Consider the following 18754-nt stretch of genomic DNA (forward strand, 5'->3'; position numbering starts at 1 on the left):
TTATGCATACTTCATTAACATGTATTGATCTTATCCGACATAATATAATCTAAATCTTGTACATACTTTTCATCAGAGCTTTATTGGCTAATAGTAATACAAAGCTGGGAAACTAAAATAATTTTCATTGTGTTTTTAACATTAAAAGATATTTCATAGTATTTGAAATAGTATAATATCACACAGTTGCTTCAAAAGGAAGTTGGTTTCCGTACAGAATATGTTTTTCCAACATTGTAGGCATAGTTTACGATAGGTTTGTTCACAAATTGATTGGCTTCTGGGCATTTGACTTGATTTGGGAAGAAAAGAGGAAAGCGTAAATGCTGAAGCATTTGGGGTCAAGAAGAGATGATGTAGTAGGTGTACATGTGTGTGTTTTATAGCCTTGCATAAGAGCAAAAATGTAGGTACATATTTTGGATCTTTATCAACCTGGACTGTGTTTTTAAAATCAACTTGCAAAAAATTCCATTTATGGCAGCTCTGTTTTCTGAATTTTAGCCAACTTTTTTTATTCCATGACTGCACATCTTAGAAGTGGAACTTTGTCAAATGCTCTCTCCACATCCAAAGCCCATAATTTCCTCTGCCTTATACCTCCTGTCATTCTTGGCAGAAACGTCCTCCAAGAATTCCAGCAACTTAGTGAGCCATGGGCCTGTTTAGCCTGAAACCATAGTGGAATGCAAAAAACAAAACAGGACGGTGGCTTACTTCAATCAGACTCTACTCTCCTAAGAGGACTCGCTCTCTTTAAATACTGGGCAAATAATAGGCTGTTGGGTACCATGGCATGCTTCTTGCGTGCAGACACTTGGTATGGCTCACATGAAACTTGATTTCAGTAGTCTTGAGCTGCTTATATTGCAAGATTGGTGGGGCAGGGAGTCTTTCTGGGGGGAACAGTCATTAACACAATGGATTCCAGTGCCCTGACTATCACCCTAAGGTATTTTAAAAAGGCAACACTGACTTCAAGCCAGGAAAAAATGCATGAAACTTACTTTCTTAGAATTCCTCTGCTGGGGTATGCATGATAAGAAACCTGGGCAAGATTTTTTCAGTAATTTAATTGCTGAAATGTCTAAATTCTGAAAATTTACCCTGTTACTTTGTGAGCCAGGGGGTGTGGGTTGAAGTTATTACTTATGTCTACACAGGCTTCCTGTGGACCACAGTCAGACTCCAAAGCCAAAGTATTGGTGTGTTTAAAATATGTCTTTAAAGACAAAGATTTTTGGAGACTGGAAAGTTGCTGGATTTCTGGTTTCAGACTGAAGTCTGCTTGCTCCAGAGCAAATTGTAAAACAGGCTTAGTAGCTTTTATTCCAGTGTACCTGAACTCTGAACTTAAAAGGCCTCGAAAAGTGGGAATGTGGTCTTGGGGTTTGTTCAATCTCTGACGCATCCTGTCGGTTGTGCTGCTGTAAGTGGTATGGAAAAAGGAATGTCTGAAAAGTGGAAATGAAGTCGCTGATTTTTTTTTTTTTGATTTTTTTTTTTTTTTTTTTACGTGCATTTTTGAATAGCCATTAAATGGCAGCCACTTTCAGTTGCTGTTTACCTGGAATAGAGCCAAATTGGAACCCCAATGTGAAAATTAAGTAACCCATCCTACTCCATCCAACTCCCCAGCTTGCCCTTGCCATAGTTTATGTTGGTGCAGGCTGAAGTTTGCTTCCTGCTTAAATCTTATCACTACCCATCCTGACCAGTCCATTACTCCTGTTAGATTAATATGGTTTCCTTCCTTTCTTTTGTTTCTCTTGCATCTCTTCCAGAATAATCCTCCAGAAGGTATTGCTGGAAATAACTTTGGAAATAAAAGCATGTGCTTTTGTTGGTCCAAGTTTATTAAAGTGAAATGTACTCTGAATCAAAATATATTGCTGGCAGATTTGATTAGGATTTTAGTTAAAATGATATCCCTTTCAATAAAATACCCAGTGCCCAGATGCAGAAGTATGCAGACATTATGTGTAGTATTTGCAGTGCACATATGAGTAAAAATGTATGCAAGTTACACTCCTTGTACCCATTCCAGGGTTGGGACCACCTGCACGTGGTCTTTGGTTTAGTCCAGGAGTGGGCAATTAATTCAGGCGGAGGGCCACTTGCTGAGCTTTGGCAAGTTATCGAGGGCTACATAACTGGCAGCCTGGGGCAGATGATATTAATTTTCTGAATTTTTTTAGGGGCCCCATGGGCCAGGTAGAACGGTCTGGTGGGCCACATCTGGTCCCCTAGCCGCATTTTGCCTGTTGGGCCACATCTGGTCCCCCAGCCGCATTTTGCCTGCCCCTGGTTTAAGCAGCCTAATTTCCTATGATCCCTTTCTGGATATTGGATGACAGTTTTCCATTCTTTCCAGCTGATAGCTTTGATCAGGGAAAGAAAAGGAAGCTAGATAGCAAACTGTCATACTTAAAGTCAGTATATCAGTGTGAAAGATAAAAATCAGTGTTTCTGTGCGTTTTCAGAGAAGTATCTGATGCTTATCTACTAAAGCTAGTAAGATGTCACATGACTTTTACTTCACTTTGCATTTGAAAAGTGGATTAATTTAGTTTCTTTAGTCCTGAAGAAGCAAATACTAAATGTATTTAAATATTCCTAAAATAATGGGTTTCTAGATGCTCCAGTTTTAACGTTTTAGCCTGGTTTAAAGGATGTGAAAGAAATAACTCCCAGTGTACTGCTTCAGTAGCTTACCAATTTGAAATAGAAACCCAGTTGCTTTAAGAATATATCAACATTCACTGCTGTGTAAAGCCCTTGTGTCTGTCAGATATTCACAGATATAGTTCTGTGGAAGGACATTTCACTCTGCCATTTGTTTAAGAGATATTCACAGGTTTATTACAGGAACCACAGCAGGCTATTGATTGCTTGACTCCTCTAGGTAAATTAGTGAAAGTGTTTGAATTAAATGTTAGATACAAGAGGTATATTTTGAGTAGAATCAAGTGTATGCAGCCCTTTCATTTTCTTAGGGTCACAATTTGACCTGTTTTTAAAATGAGACCTATGATCGGAAAAGGTGACTAAAAATGGCCTTTATGTCTAGCAGTACTAGCAGTATTTCTCTGTGTACTAGACATGTCTGCCCATTTGCTGACCAAAACAAGGTTTTTATCTTTTAAAACTTACTTTTAAAAGTATTGATTCTTCAATACTGTGGAGGAGAGAGCTGGATTTTCCAGGATTAACCAGGACCTCTGTTAGTGATGTTAAAGTTGAATCATTTTTTTTCAAAGCCAGATTTTCTTTGTAGTTTGGCTTTATGATTTACACAAGCAAATGAAGACCAACCGTGCTGCGGTGGTGGTGCACAGTTATTAGGTGTGCAGTTATGTGATTTCAGGGAGACTTCAGTTTTTATTAGAAAAAATATCATTCTACTTTGATACAGTTCAACTTTGCCTGGTTAAGGCTGCATTTTGTTTGTGAACTTCAGTTTTGAAAGCTTTTTGGGGCAATCTGTGTCCTTCTGCAGTTTCTTCAGAAGTGTGACTGTCAGAACTTAGACTGCATGGAAATCTTTTCAGATCCTAACCTACATTTATTCAGCAGCATCTCTCCTAAATGTGCTGTTCTACTGCTGAGAATTTTAAGTAGCTAATTCTGATGATGCTGGTGATGGTTACACTAGAATGGTGGGCAAGAAACTTTCTTTCTTCTTTGAGGGGAAAAAAAAGTTTAATTATGAGTTAAAATGCAAAGAAAATGAAGTGTATGGAAAGGAATCAAACAAATAGGAACCTGTTCAGGATGCACGAAAGTAAAGTATAAAAACCCATGTCAAGAACCTTCCTCTTTACTGTGTTAATATGGAAAGAGGAGGATTTAGCAAGCCTGCAGTTCTGTGTATCATGGAGCACAATGGCACAGGGCCCGTCTCGTCACAACAGGAGGGTGCAAGGTGCATGGTTAGGGTAAGGTGGGAGGAACAAAGGCAGTTTCATTGCAAGGACTTCATAAAATAAGAACACATGCTTGATCTTACTGTGTATTTTGGGGCATGTGCATGAAACTTGGGCCCAGGTACATTATCTGGTATTTTCATTCCTGGTTTTTCTTCTTTGAAAGTGCTAGTCTTAGCTACAGTCATCTAAATGAATGGGGCAGTTTGATAGCAGCTGAACTTCTGTCACTTGTTAAAATTCCCTTTATATAATCTTTTGCGGCCTTTTATTCCCTTAGGAGTCTCAGCAATCCAGTTTTGCCACTGGAGAGCAAAGTGAGTATTTTTTAATTAATATATTTAAGTGTATATTTTTTAATTGTTTCTCTAATGTTTTCTAGCTATGTGTAATGTTGCAAATGCCATTTGAGATGCCTCCCTTTTTTAATTTGTGCCTTTTAGGTGGGTCGCACTGTTGAGCCCCCAGATAGTTAAACTCCCAAGTTACAATTTCCATATCAGGTGTTAAGCCAAATGTTTGTTTCAGAGGTTTCTTCATACGTTTTGTTTTGTTATGTGAGAGGTAATGATTGAGTTGCATTTCTAGAGGAAATTTCTAGTTGTACTTAGTCTTATTGCTTTAATTCTTGGGAAAGAGGCTTTTTTGCTCTGGATTTGATGGAAAATGATTGTATTATTTGCATGCATCGCCTTCTCAAACCCAGTATATAAAAGTGCTGGAAATCAAATAAATTCTTGTATTTGGTAGAGTGTAATAATAAAGCAGCCCTCATGATTCAGAAGATATGGTCAGTGGCGCTTTCTCTTCTTTATGTCCATGCTCAGTTCATTGGGGCATAAATTGAAAGAAACCTTGGGTGTGCCATGAGTTCTGCATTCTCATACCTCAAAGTGCAATTTGGAAGTTGAACAAAAGCAGTAGTTTTCTTGCCTCTCTAAATATAGTTTTTCTTTATCAAGGGTATTACTCACAGGGATTATTTAACACAGGCATTGAATTTCATATGGTTGAAACAGATTCAGAGTGTTAACTTCCAACATCAGGTTTTACTCTCCCTGCCTAGATAATTAGGTTAGGCACTAAAAGCACAGTGGTGTATTCTTAGATATTTATAAGCAGCTTAATCTAAACACTAAATACAGTGAGGAATTAAGGAAACCAATTCAGCACCTGATTCCCATAATACTAAGTAGAGAAAAGCCCACTTGCTGCAGGAATGTATGATCTGTAAGTGCTTTGGGTAGAAGGGAGAGAAGCCAGCCCTGGTGTTCAACTCCTAAACATTTTCCTCTGAATAGGGACCACTGTAATTCAGCACTGGCGGGGGCCAAAGCAGGCTCACTGGAGCCAGCGTCAGGTGTTTTTCAAGGCAGGCTCTCCCACACCTCTGGCTGAGGGAGCCCACCATGGGCCTGATTTACCATTGCACAGCAGCACACAGGCAATTCTTCAGCTGTTTTAAGGAAGTCAAGCTCACCACTTAAAAGTTGTTGTTTAATAAGTGAAGCTCACTGTGCTGAGTGCCTGCCCCCACAACCGGGCATGGGTGCAGGGTGCCTCTGCCACAGGGGCTTCCTCTGCCCAGCACAGGTTTCCCAAGCTTTGCTCTGCCCCATTGCACAGAGAAGGGGAGTGGGAAATTCCTCTCTGCTCCTGTGTGCCAGCAAGCCAAAGCGGGGCTTGGGAGATCCGTGCCAGGCAGGGGGGAAAGCCCTGTGCCAAGTGCCTGGCTGCGGGGACAGGCACCTGGCATGCCCATGCCCACAGCCCCTAAGGCAGAGGGTGCTGCTTCGTTCTGGGCAGAGCTTTTAAACACCCCGCCAAAGCAGGATCGAGCAACCTAATTGGTTGAGCCCCAGCAGGGGATCAGCCTCTATTAGGCTGCCCCTGGAAAGGTGCAGGGCTTCCAGTGTGTTTCTGGGGCTCTGCTGCCTGCCTTCTCCATGCTTCAGGTACCGTTTTTTGTTTCAAAAAACATTTTTCCCCACCCTCCCTCTCCCCCACTGTTTCAGGCCATTTTTGGCCAAATTGCAGTTTTCTAGGGCTTCAGGGGAAATGCTGTATTTCAGCCTTTTCCCTGAATCCCGAATTACAGTGGTCCCTACCTACGAACCCAACAGCCTCAGTTCTGGTTCATGCTATAGTATCCTAGGCAAACTGTGAGAAGTTGGAAATAAAAAATTACCATTTTTATTTTTCTCAGAGATTCATCTAAATGGGGGTCCCCTGGCTCAGCTGCTGCAGAGCTGACTAGGAATGGTGCTGAGGCTAATGTGACCATGACATGACAGAGCAAGTTGTTCTGTATCTTTGCATGCAGAAAGCAATACTGTTACGTTGATGCTACAAGTAAATATTTTAAACTTACTGCTTTCTTTAAGCAGTTCTGCTTAAAATCTGGTCCAGTTTTGTGTACAGGTTTTCCTTGTCAACTGCTGGGGTTAGGTTCCGGAAAGTTCCCGTGGGTGGCAAAACCATGGCTGGCAAGACAAAAGGCTTATGGGAAAAATGGCAGGCGGCCGGCTGATTCGTGGCCATGGAAAACCATGGTTACTCAAAACTGGCTACCGCGGTATTCAAAATGGAATATTAAACGTGGCTACTCAACCATGGTGGGCAAACCATGGTTAGCAAGGGAAACCTGTATTTAAATATTCTCATTGATAAAGTTGGGTGCTATCCTTTTACTTTGGGATCTTGTAACTGAAAATCTGTGTGAGGCTACTCCAGTTATTTCATGAACAGTGTAATTCATTCATCTTCAGTGCCCAGCTGTTGGAGTTCAGATTATTGGTTCTGCTGAAGAGAAAGGTGTAGTGGATGTTAGGATTCAAGCACATTGTTAGTGGTGTGTGAAATTTAGAGAAGACAAACTTGAGCTGTACCTAGTTTAAACCAGCTGGGTTAGTCTGTGCTGTTCATAAGTGTTAAATACATTAATCATGCAATGCTTAACCCGTCCAGCCCCCTGGGCTGGATCCTGCATGTGAAGCGAGGCTATGGGTGCAATCCAACATGCTGGCCCCACCCTGCCCAGCCATATCTGGCCATGAAGTGACCCTGGGTGCTGGCATAGTTTAGTGCACAAGGACCACATCTTCCAGTCTCCGAGGCTCCCCATGAGTCCATAAATTTTGGCAGCATGGGAGCAACAATCAAGTTCATCTCTACTCTGCTGCTATCATATTGGTGGATGCATTGGATGACCCATAAACTGGAGGTTGAACATCACTTGATTAATCTGCTTTTGTCTCCAGGTATATTGAGGGTTTTAATCTCCTGCAACTTTAGAGTAACTTACTTGGCTGTTCTGTTTTAAGCACTTTATTTCTATACTTTTCCAGAAAGATACAATCCTGCTTCAAAAACGTCCAATGGTCATCAGTCTAAATCGTAAGTAGCTTTTAGAAAGAATTGGAATATCCCTTCTAGTATTTTCCAAGCTACTGATGTCCAAAGGGGTTTGACACATTCCTCATGTTTTACCAAATTTACTTGAATATAAGACAACCCCTTAGTAATTAGATTCTATTTGTTATAATTTTCCAGGTATAGAATCTAATTATTGCAAACCTGCCTTGAATTTGTTCCCCTCCCACTAGTACAGCAGGGAAAATAAATCTGGGAGGATCAGGTTGGCCCTCTCACCCTCGACCCCCTCCCAATGTGTTCATCCTGCAGCCGCCGCCCCCCCCCCCCTCCTTTACTGTCAGACCTTGTTCTCTGTGAGAACGTGGAAGTAAGGGGCAAATATGGAAACCGACTCTGAAATAAACATAGAGGTTATGGCTACACACAAACTTGGTTCATCCAGAATTGATGCATTTTACCTTTTTTCAGACTGCTGCATGTTTTAGCACACTTGTAAGCAGCACTTTTGTTCCTACTTATATACAGTATGAAGTATGCATGATATTAGTCCAAAGCCAAAAGGCTTAATTATGATTTACTTATATAGTTCATTGGGCTAAGTAGACCCACACTCATGACTGTAACAATGTGTTCTTATCTTGAGTCCTAGGATCCTTCAGAAATGCATATGTAGATGAGGTGCGGGGCAAACTGGCCAGACTCCACCTCTTGGAAGGCAGACCTGCACTAATCCTGTGCAACAGACTGAAAGGGAGGGACAGGGATTCTGGTTTATTGTTGGGGCCCTGTTTAGTGAGCATGGCATGTGAAGGCATTTTTCTTGGCTTGTGCACGTCAGGACAGAGGGCAGGGGAGCTGCAAGGGGCCTGATTCTTGCTGTGACAGTGGAGCCCTGGCCCCCCTTCCCTGCCAGCTGCCCTGGTGCACGTGCACCTGCTGCCAGCAACAAGCTGGGCCGGGGCTCTACACACCCTGGTACAGCAGATGGTAGGGAGGCTGCAAGTGGCTCTGACAGCACAGGCTGGCTGTGGCAGGCAGCTGGGAGGTAGCAGGTGGCTGCACTGGGGTACATGGAGCCCCAGCCCGGTTCCTTGTTGGCTGCAGGTACATGTATACCTCTAGGCAGACAGCGGGGAAGGGGCTGAGGCTGCACTGCTGACATGGATTGGGCCCCTCATGGCTTCTCTGCCATGTGCCCCTATCATGCTAATATACAAGTCGAGGTTGGGGTGTTTTTGGCACTCTGCCCAAAAGTGTTGCAGATCCCTGTACTAACCTGTCCTTGTGCTAGGTTCCCATCAGGATGGTAGCCCAATTTAGGCCACATGTTTTATAGCCATGCTCAGTGTGGCTGTATCTGATCAACTTCATTGTTGGTTTTCATAGCTGAGCACAGGCTTCTTTTGGCAGCAGTTTAATGATGGACTGTATTTATTTGCAGTTTTCTTGTATTCAAATGTAAGATGAGGCTCTCCCTCCCCTGTTTTATATTTGAGTAAATATGGGAACTTAAATAAAACAGTTCTTGTGCAAGAACTTGATTAAAAGTGAATTCTCTTTCATTACCAGAAAATGGGTGCCATTTTCAGGCTGGTAGACAGTTTGACCATCTGCAAGTTGTTTTTCCTTTCCTGTCCTTTTTTTTGGATCAGTTTTGCGAGCATTCAGAAAAAGTTAACTTTAAAAACATTTATAGTCATGAATACCAGAGATTTCAACAGAAGGATTGTATGCTTTATTTTTGTTTTGCTCTTATATCATAGAAGTATTCCAGCAATTTTATAGTTTTGGATTATAATGTTATTTTTGGTGACTACCTAATTCAATCTGTGGCAAGATTGAGCTATTTTTACAATTGAGGAATGTGAAGAGATCTGAAAGATGTTGTTGGACAACTGTTGGAGACCCCTTGTTAGATTATGGTTGTAGATGAGTAGTTGGAGGGGATGTTACTGTAATTACATACTTGTAAGTAGCATGACATAGATTACATTTTACGTAAGTAATATTTTGTGGGAGGCAGTCCTACCAAATAAACTTTTGGTGAGAAAGGTACCCTGAGAATCAAATCCTAGAAACCAGTATTAATATTGAGCTTTTTAGTAAGGAAGCCATAGTGTGAAAGTGTCTATCCTGGACAGAAAGCTATTAATTCTTTCTCATTTTCTTTCTCCAGATGTGAATCGAACCAGACAGAGTAAGATGATGTTTTATTTTTGCAATGAAAAGCTTTAGTTTTAAAACAAAATGGACAGCTAATGTGTGTCCATTGGTATTGTCAGGTTTATTAAGCAAATTTGGGTTTATATTTTAAAAAACATGCCTTTTCTGGTGGTATTGAAATAAAACACAGTGCCTCAGTATGCACCTTAATTCTGTTTTAAACAATATTTATTCACTTGTGCAGTAGGGTAATGTTCTTACAAGTAATGGCTTTTCCTTTATCGTTGAAAGGGACACGATTATAAAATCTCTTGGTTGAATATAAACATGGTGGGTTAAGACTCAAAATATCAGAATTCTTCTTTATAAGGATTATTATAGTGGCTCAAACACTTTAGACCTCATCTCTGTACTCCCACGCACTGTGTGTACATGGATGGAAATGTGTTAGAGATGTTAGATTAGTCTATAGTTTAACTCTTGAAACAAGAAGTGTAAATGAATAATTTCATGCTCTTTCCCCCCACCTTTGTTTAGTATGTTGAAAGATGACTTAAAACTCAGTAGCAGTGAAGACAGTGACGTTGAACAGGTATGTTCCTTTAAGTACTGTACTAGTGTTTTAAGAAAGTTTAGAGGACACTATGTGTGTCGTATAGTTTTTGAAAACTATAATCCATGGCTGGCTGCAAATCAAGCTATCTTGTCAGGAGCAATTGACAGTTGAAAAGTAAGCTTTTCAGAAGAACTTTATTGTTTTGGGAATACATGATATGTTTTTGTGGGAGTTGTAATTTTGCCTTAGATTCCCAAATTTCCTTATTTACCAATTTTGGACCTTTTTTGTCAGCATAAAATGAATGTGAATGTACTGTAGAAGTCTAAACAAATAAAGAGACAAGGAGATGTATGCAGAACTAATTTTTGTTCTGTGGTGCCCTGCCATTTTAGGATTTTTTTTTTTTTTTTTTTGCTTTAACCACATTGGGAAAAGAACATGGAGTATAATAACATCTCTGCACATGAGTAGTTTAGGATCAGGGTGGTTTGTCCTAATATGTACATACGTTTCATACCAGATTTTCTGTAGCTACTACTGTAATAGTATCTTTATTCTAGGGAGATTGGTTCCTTCTTTGTCAGTATTAACTGTACATGTCCTGAACTGGGCCCGCATCAACTTTTAATGTAGCCCTTTTCTGATAGCTATGTGCACTACCACAGTATTCCATGTAAATCTTTTCTTTTTGTTTCTAATCTTATCTTTTTGCTTCTAATTCCAAGTAATTTATCTTTTATCTAGAAAATTCTAATTGGGCATATTTTGCTTATTCTAAGGGAATATGAAGTAATGCTTTTAGTTGCTTAATACCCACTGCATTGGACAACTGAGAAATAGCATTGGTGAACTTTACAATATATCCCATCCCCAGTCAGAAAATGATACATGAGATAGGGCCATTAGGACGCTCAGAGCGGTAGCAGGAATGCGTAAGACTCTGGGGAAAGAATAGTTCTTGTTTGCTGTGTGAAGGTGGAGAAAGCCATTCACTATGTGCTAATTCCCTATGTGTCGGAAGATAGTATTGTGAGGAGTTCACATCAGAGTTACTGTAGAGGCTCAATATTTTTATATTCTAAAGCCTTTAATAGTCTTTGCAATTTGATACAAAAGAGTACTAAAGTGCTGTTTTTTGTCTCCCTGTAGCACACGTGCTATGAAGAAACAATTTATCGAAGCTTTGTCCTCACTTTGCTTTACTCTTCTAATTGCAGGATTGTGATAAGACAGTGCCAAGGAGTACACCTGGAAGGTAGGCATTCACAGTTGATTTTGGAGCAGCAAATGAAATAGTGACATTTGGTTTGATTTGACTGACACCGTAGACTTTTTACCTGCACTAACCCAGTGGTGATTTTTTTTAGTTGTCTCTTATCTACAATTTGTAGATAGTTATCAGCTAGAGAGAAAAAAAGGTCTAGTTGTATAACAGGTAACATTCCTAGACTACTTACTGTACTCAGTTATGTAGAATTATTTTAGATTAATTAGAGTCTGTAATTTGATTTTTTTTTTCCTATTGTAAGAAGGATTTAAGGGAAACGTATATGTCTTTGATAGTATTTGTTATTTTACATTTTTATCTTCCTCAGTAATTCTGAACCTTCACAGCATAATAGTGAAGGAGCAGATAACTCCAGGGATGACTCAAGCAGCCATAGTGGATCTGAAAGCAGTTCTGGATCTGACTCGGAAAGTGAAAGTAGTTCCAGTGACAGTGAGGCTAATGAGCCATCACAGAGTGCATCCCCTGAGGTAGGATTCATTACATCTTCAGCTATAATCTAGCTCCAATAGCATTTGAACATCACAGTCTGAGGTCTGATTCTGTTCTGAGAAAGAAGTAACAGTTTGAGAGGAGCTAATTTACCCTTACTTTAAAAGAAAATTTGACACACTTTTTGATTATTTTTAAAATTAATTCCATGTGCATCAGTAGCAGTTTGTCAGATAAGCTAAGTAAATTGCTCATTTAATTTGCAGCAGGCAGGGGCTGCTTACAGATGTGGGAAAAAATCAATACTTTACTTTCAGCTCAGCATGCCCCTGTGCTGAGCACAGCTCATGCCTAAAAGAAGCATTGCATTAGTTTGACCCAGCTCTTCAGTATCCGTATAGATTGGGCACGTTAGCAGGGTTTTTTGGCTCTTTTATCCAATAGCTGATTGAATCAGCTACTAGATAAAGTACCAAAAAGCCCTGCTGAAGCTTCCAATCTTTACAGACACTGAAGAGCCGGGGCAAACTAATGCACTTCCTCTTCCGGTAAAGCACTGTTTTGTTTTGGGGTTTTTTCATGTCTATCAGTGCCCTTAGTGCTTATCTTTGAAGTGTGTTCCCTACCACGTGACTCTGAGCCCAGGAGTTAAGCCTCCATAATAATGTTTTGAATTGATAAAGGTAGCTTGAAACGTGGCATACTGTAGCTTCAGTTCAGTCGATAAAGTTATGCTGTAGTCTGCTCAGGGGAGTGAGGGGAGGAAGGGATGTAAAAGAGTAGAGAAATTTATTTGCTTCACTGCACTTGGGTCAACAACAGGCATAGTGCCTCCTTTCAACTATCACCAGTAGGCAGTTGTCAAGTCTTTCTGATATTCATCCTCTTCAGGTGAAGGGTTAGGAAGCTGTAGCTTACACAATGGCTTCCATGCATTGTACTTTGTTCAGTAGCAGAGTCAGCTTTCTGTGTCACCGTTACTTTGGTATACAATACAACATTGCTATTCTGGGGGGAAAAAGAGAAAAATCTATCTAATACTTCCCGATCTCCTTTTTAGCCTGAACCACCACCAACAAACAAGTGGCAACTCGACAACTGGCTGAACAAAGTGAATCCGCATAAAGTTTCACCAGCATCTTCTGTGGACAGTAATATCCCCTCCTCACAAGGTTACAAAAAAGAGGGGAGAGATCAGGGCACAGGGAGTGGTTATGCTGATCAAAGTGGGCCCAAGGATTCCATTTCTTCCACTCCTGGGAGAGATTCCAAAACTACTCAAAAAGGATCAGAGAGCAGTCGCGGCAGGCTGAAGTCACCTGCACAGAGTGATAGTGTGACGCAGAGGAGAACTGTAGGTAAAAAACAGCCCAAGAAAGCAGAAAAGGCAGCTGTAGAAGAGCCCAGAGGGGGTCTTAAAATAGAAAGTGAAACACCAGTAGACATGGCAAAAAACATGCCCTCAAACAGGCATAAGGCAGCCACAAAAGGTTCCAGAAAACCCAACATAAAGAAAGAACCCAAATCTTCTCCTCGACCTACAGCAGAGAAAAAGAAATACAAGCCTTCAAGCAAACCATCCCAGAAATCCAGGGAATTCATAGAAACAGATACCTCATCCTCTGATTCTGATGAAAATGAGAGCCTGCCTCCTTCCTCACAAACCCCCAAATACTCTGAGAGCAATAGGACTCCAGTTAAATCTTCCATGGAGGAGGATGAAGGCTTTTATCGGCCAAGAATATTCTCTCCTATGGAAGAGAAAGAACTACTTTCACCGCTCAGTGATCCTGATGAAAGGTACCCACTTGTTGTGAAGATTGACCTGAGCCTCTTATCTAGAATACCAGGGAAGCCTTACAAGGATGCTGATCCACCCAAAGTTGAGAAGAAAAGTGTGCCGGAGAAGCAGACAAAAGAGTCCCAGAAACAACCCTCTGACAAAAATTCCACCAAAGGCAAAAGGAAGCATAAGGTAGGTGATTTTTTCATTCATTTAGAAAAATGTCTGTATTCTCAGTCTCTTGATGACTTGCTAGTGGGATGAGACGTATAGTCACAAAGCAGAGAGAGTGCTCAGTTCTAGTGACCTCTGTGCTTGATTTAAGTGGTGGTGAAGATTCGCTCCCGTGTGTAGACCGGAAGAAGACGACTGATCAGACTTCTATTGAAGACAGTCCTTTCTTAGTGACTCTAGCTCTGGCACTGATGGGTCAGTTAATGGGCTGGCCAAAAATGTATCGTAGTAGCCTTTTTTGCCTGGTCATGCTTTCAGTTATAAAGAGAATGCAGGAATCTTTGAGGTACTTTAAGGCCAATATATATTGGCCTTTCGTTTGGGCCAATTGATCCCACGCTGGTCTGTCTCCTTGTGGCGTAGGCTAGATTGTTCTATCCTGTATATTGCAAACAGGCCATGTCTACACGAGATGCTGACTTCGTGGTTGGATCACATGGCAGAAAGTGTAACGTGATGCAACTGCACAGTCAGCGTCCTGTGTAGATGTAGCCACAGTGTGCTGAATTGTTCTGAAAATGGAAATCATTACAAAGGGCAAGTAACCTGTAAATTTGAAACTCTGTCCCAATAGATTTCTGCTAATGTTACTCAGAATGATGATGACAACAGAGCCAGTGAAAGCAAAAAAACTAAACTGGAAGAAAAGGCTTCATCAGGCCACAAGACCTCCAGCAGCAGAGAGTGAGTATCTGTAGGATTATCTGGCTGTTCTTACTATATAAAGTTTCGTATGTACTAAGGAGAAGCTTAATACCCACCTCCCATATGTGTGTGTGTGTGTGTGCGTGCGTGTCTATGTGAAAATCTCTTCCTTGAGTATCTGCTTGCCATCACTTCAAAATAAAAAAATTGGAATCTGCTTGCTGCTCATTGGGCAAGATTTTGTGTACTCATTTTTCAGACTCTGCATTTTTACCTGCAATTTTTTCAGCTGTAGCTGATCAGGATCCTTGTATTTCCAAGAACCAAACACATTGGGGTGCTATTTACTCTGAACAGATGACAGTTGGTTGGTTTATTTGACAATTTAACTCCTTCAGTACAAAATAGTTTATTTTTTTTGTCAAGGGTTAGTAGTTCTGGGAAAGTTTATTCTTCTATATTAACCTTAATAAAGGCCAGGGATTTTTTGGTAGAAAGAAAATTAGATCAGTACTAACATAAGTATGGCCTTGTAAATCTTCGGTTTGCTAAGCAATACTCAAAAATTAACGTGGTGTTTGCAAGATGGGCACCATTTTTTGGAGTAAAAAGATATCATAACTGAGAATAAATGGCTTAACTTGGAAAGAAGGCCAATTGATGGTCTCTTGATTTAAAAAAAAAATAATACAGAGTTCATATTGGGATGACTGGAAGTTAAAGCTAACATGGAACTGGCAAAATGTTAGCTTTGTAATTATATTCACATCCTTACAGCTTTGCAATGAGGCTAGGTCATTGGTGCAAATTAGTGAGGTTTTCTTGCACTTTTTTTTAGCTAGTGAGTGACAATTTGGTAATTGGTGGATTTTCTTTATAGCTTCTCTTAAATATGTGTTCTGTTTCACATTACACATTGAAAACTAACACAGCTATACAGAGGAGAGGAACATGGTCCTTTGCACTTAAGCGCAAGAAACTTTTTTTTTCAATAATTATATCCAAGAAATTGCAGCAAGTCAACTCTGTCTTACCCTTGAGCCTCTGTGATACTTATCTAACCACTCTGTATTACCAGAGCATAATCCAAAACTTAATTTAATTGTTATTGATTATTTGGAGATTTTCAGAGTGGCTCTGTGATTGACATGCAGTTTTTTCAGTTTTTGTTAGGAGTATACTTATTCTTGGTGGTGTTTATTTTGATAGTACAAGACTGACTATGTTTAAGATTAGCATAAAATGTGTATGTTAATTCTAGATATATATCAAAGAATCTATTGCTATGTAAATAGTTGTCCCAATTGCCTTGCTTTCCCAAGTGAAAAGTAGGTTAGGAAGTAGGATCTTTGCTGTGGTGGTGACAGTGATAGCCCTTCAGAGGTTAAGGTGGAAGTGGGAATCCTAGAGGGATGAACTGAGGTAGCTTTCCCTTTTCGTGGAGCTGATAGCGCACGTTCTGTTTTCTTAGTCTGGGAGCCCTGAGCAAAGTCTTACTTTGCTTCAGTAGACAGGCTGGCGCTATCAGTTAGCCTCTCAGGTCATAAATGTTTGTTCTTGTGAGTAGTATTATAGGGATGTGGCTTTCTAGCTGGAACCCATCTACTTCCTTTTCAAGTCAGAACAAGAATCAAATGGTAAAAAACAAGCTCAGTCTAGTTTGCCAAAAGCCATTCATTAGAGTTAAGAAATGAAGAATAATTATCCCTTTCTGCAGACTAAGTTGAAGCAACTCTAACTGTTCTAGCAAACAAAATTTGACCTTTTTATTTTGTACAGGTCTTCAAAGCAAGGTGCAGTTAAAGAGAAGGATCTGCTACCTTCTCCTGCAGCCCCAGTCCCTCAGAAAGATCCTAAACAAGAACATGGGTCCCGGAAAAGAACAGTCAGTCAATCATCTTCCTTAAAATCAAGCAGCAACAGTAATAAGGAGAGTAGCAGCAGCAGTAAAAGTAACTCTTCCTCATCCAAACAAAAAAAGACAGAAGGGAAAAGTTCTAGTAATTCCAAGGAAGCCAAGGTAAGGGGTTTCTGTTTCTCTGCTTCTCAGTTTGGCGTGGCTGTGTATATAAAGCTAGTAGGATTTGTTTTCAGAGTTAGATGTGCATTAAATCTAAATTAAACTTCTGCCTTCTAATAGTGCCCAAGCTATAGGTTATAAAGATGAATGCAAATAGAAAATAATTGGGTAGCTATTTAATGGAAGGCCAGTACCTACCCAAGCCAGAATATTAATAGAGTGAAAATGTGTAAAGTGCTTTTCTAATTACAGAAGTTACTTATTAGCAGGCAAATCTATTTCAAATGGTTCCACAGAATCATAGAAAATTAGGGTTGGAAGGGACCTGAGGAAGTCATTTAGTCCAGTCCCCTGCTCAAAGCAGGACCATTCCCAACTAGCTCATCCCAGCCAAGGCTTTGTCTAGCTGGGTCTTAACCTTAAAATCCTTACAGCGTTTCTTACAAAGTTGCTTGTGTAAAATTTAAAACAAGCAGTAATATGGTACTTACAGTTAAAGCTTGAGTACAGTGAATTATTTATTTCCGGACTATAAAGGAATAGTTTAAATCGATTCTCTTGGGCTAAGGACAGACATTACACACAAACCGGTTTAAGTGGTCAGAAACTGGTTTAAACCAGTAACAGAACAGAAGTTCAGTGCACATAAAGCAGTTTCAAAATGGCCAAAACCAATTTGAGATGAACTTGGTTGAATGTAGTATCGGACTTAACTGATCTGTGCTCAGAATGGTTTATGCAACTTCTGTCCCAGCCCCATTCCTAGTTTAAGTTTAAACCGGGGTTCCCCAGCATCCCGGCATGCTCTCTGGGCTGGGCTCTCTGCTCCAGCAGAGTAGGGCTGGTTCTGCCCTTGTGCTCCCCAGCCAGAGCAGGGACAGGCAGGGGTGGGGGTCTGGCCAGAGGCTGGCCCCAGAAAGGAGCAGGTTTATTTCCCAACCCTTCCGAAACCTTCCCCCTTTCATGATAAGCGAGCTCAGCCCACCCCTCCCCACCCAGCCAGTACTGACCTGCATTACCTGTCCCAGTGGCACAGACCAGAGACGGGATCCGCCTGGCACTCCTCCCTCGCCACTGCAGTGGTGGGGTGGGACCTCTAAATGCTGGCTGGCATGGCCCCTGAGGCAGAGGAGGGGTTATTCCCCTTGTGCCCCCCAGAGGACCACAGTGAGGTCTGCCCGCCCTGGCTGCTGCTTGCTCCTTGTGTGGGAGAAGCAGCAAGCACCCCTGTCACGGTGTCCTAGAGCACAAGCTTCTTCCCAGCAGGGGGGCTGTGCTATGGGGCAGGGAGAGCTGCTGCAGATTGTGTGAGGCAAGCAGTGGCAGCACTAGGGGGGTGATGGCCCCGTCTGAGCCCCAGTGCGGCTGCCTGCCCCACGCAGTCTGCAGTAGCTCTGATCCCCACTTGCAGCCCTCCAACCGGGAAGAGGCTTGTGCTCCCCAGATACCAGGACAGGGGATACTGCCCCATCAGGGCCCTGACCCCTCGCTGCTCCAGCAGCAGGGTTGGAGGTCGGCCAACATGGCCCCCTAGGCAAGGGGCAGGGAGAGGCGTTATTTCTACCCCCCATTTGGCAAAGGGGGTAGGAGGGGGCTTATCCTGCTACTTGCCCCACACAGGGGTCAAGTGGGAGTCAGGGCAGGCAGACCCTGGCTGTGGTCCTCCAGGGTCAGTGGGGATAGAGGCGGGGAATAACCTTCCTCCCTGCCCCCTCTGTCTAATGGGCCCTGCTGGCCGGCGTTTGGCCACCCTGCCCAACCACTGCAGAAGCGAGGGGGGGGTGCCCGGTGGACCCTGGCTCAGGTCCTGCTGGCAGGACAGGGAGTGGAGAATTTAATCCCCTCCCTGGCCAGTTCACTCTAAGCTACTGCCAGGGCTGGCCACGCTCCCCCCCCCAGCACATCCCTGCAGCTGAGAGCTGCTCTAGTGCTCCCCAGCTCCTGACCTGAGCCACTTCAGGCATGTACCTGCATTTCATGAATGTCTCTACTTGCAACCTGGTTCAAACTAGGCAGGTTAAACTGACCTGCAAGGATTGAACCAATTCAGGCTCTGGCTTTTTGAGTGTCTGTCCCTAGTCACGAGGCTTTGTTAGGCTCTAGGTCCTGTCAGAGGCCTATAAGGCTAGTCTTGCTCGTTCATTCTGACAGCCACCCCAGGATAGTCCTAGTTACTGTAGTCCAGAAGTGTAAAAGGGTCAGTCAGAGGAGAAAGAGGGGATGAAAAAGGAAGCTACTGTAAAGAAAATTCTTTAAAAACACCTATTTCAGTAGGATATTTTTTGAAGACTGAATTTGGGAAAATGGGTCTTGAGGTAAAAATTAAGGT

The 18754-nt window shown here is 41.8% G+C and overlaps 1 protein-coding gene across 1 annotated transcript in view; it reads left to right on the top strand.

The window, feature by feature from the left end:
• AFF4 (AF4/FMR2 family member 4) overlaps positions 1-18754 on the top strand; it is a 79343-nt gene that overhangs the window by 44518 nt on the left and 16071 nt on the right. Inside the window, exons 6-14 of the mRNA XM_019535023.1 lie at positions 4207-4243; positions 7274-7322; positions 9478-9498; positions 10002-10056; positions 11241-11278; positions 11619-11781; positions 12804-13718; positions 14335-14444; positions 16185-16425. Of these exons, the coding sequence (XP_019390568.1) occupies positions 4207-4243; positions 7274-7322; positions 9478-9498; positions 10002-10056; positions 11241-11278; positions 11619-11781; positions 12804-13718; positions 14335-14444; positions 16185-16425 (1629 nt within the window). The remainder of the gene's footprint in view (positions 1-4206; positions 4244-7273; positions 7323-9477; positions 9499-10001; positions 10057-11240; positions 11279-11618; positions 11782-12803; positions 13719-14334; positions 14445-16184; positions 16426-18754) is intronic.

This window comes from Crocodylus porosus, unplaced genomic scaffold (assembly GCF_001723895.1).
Source record: "Crocodylus porosus isolate Cpor-Errol unplaced genomic scaffold, CroPor_comp1, whole genome shotgun sequence".
Taxonomy (NCBI): Eukaryota; Metazoa; Chordata; order Crocodylia; family Crocodylidae; genus Crocodylus; species Crocodylus porosus.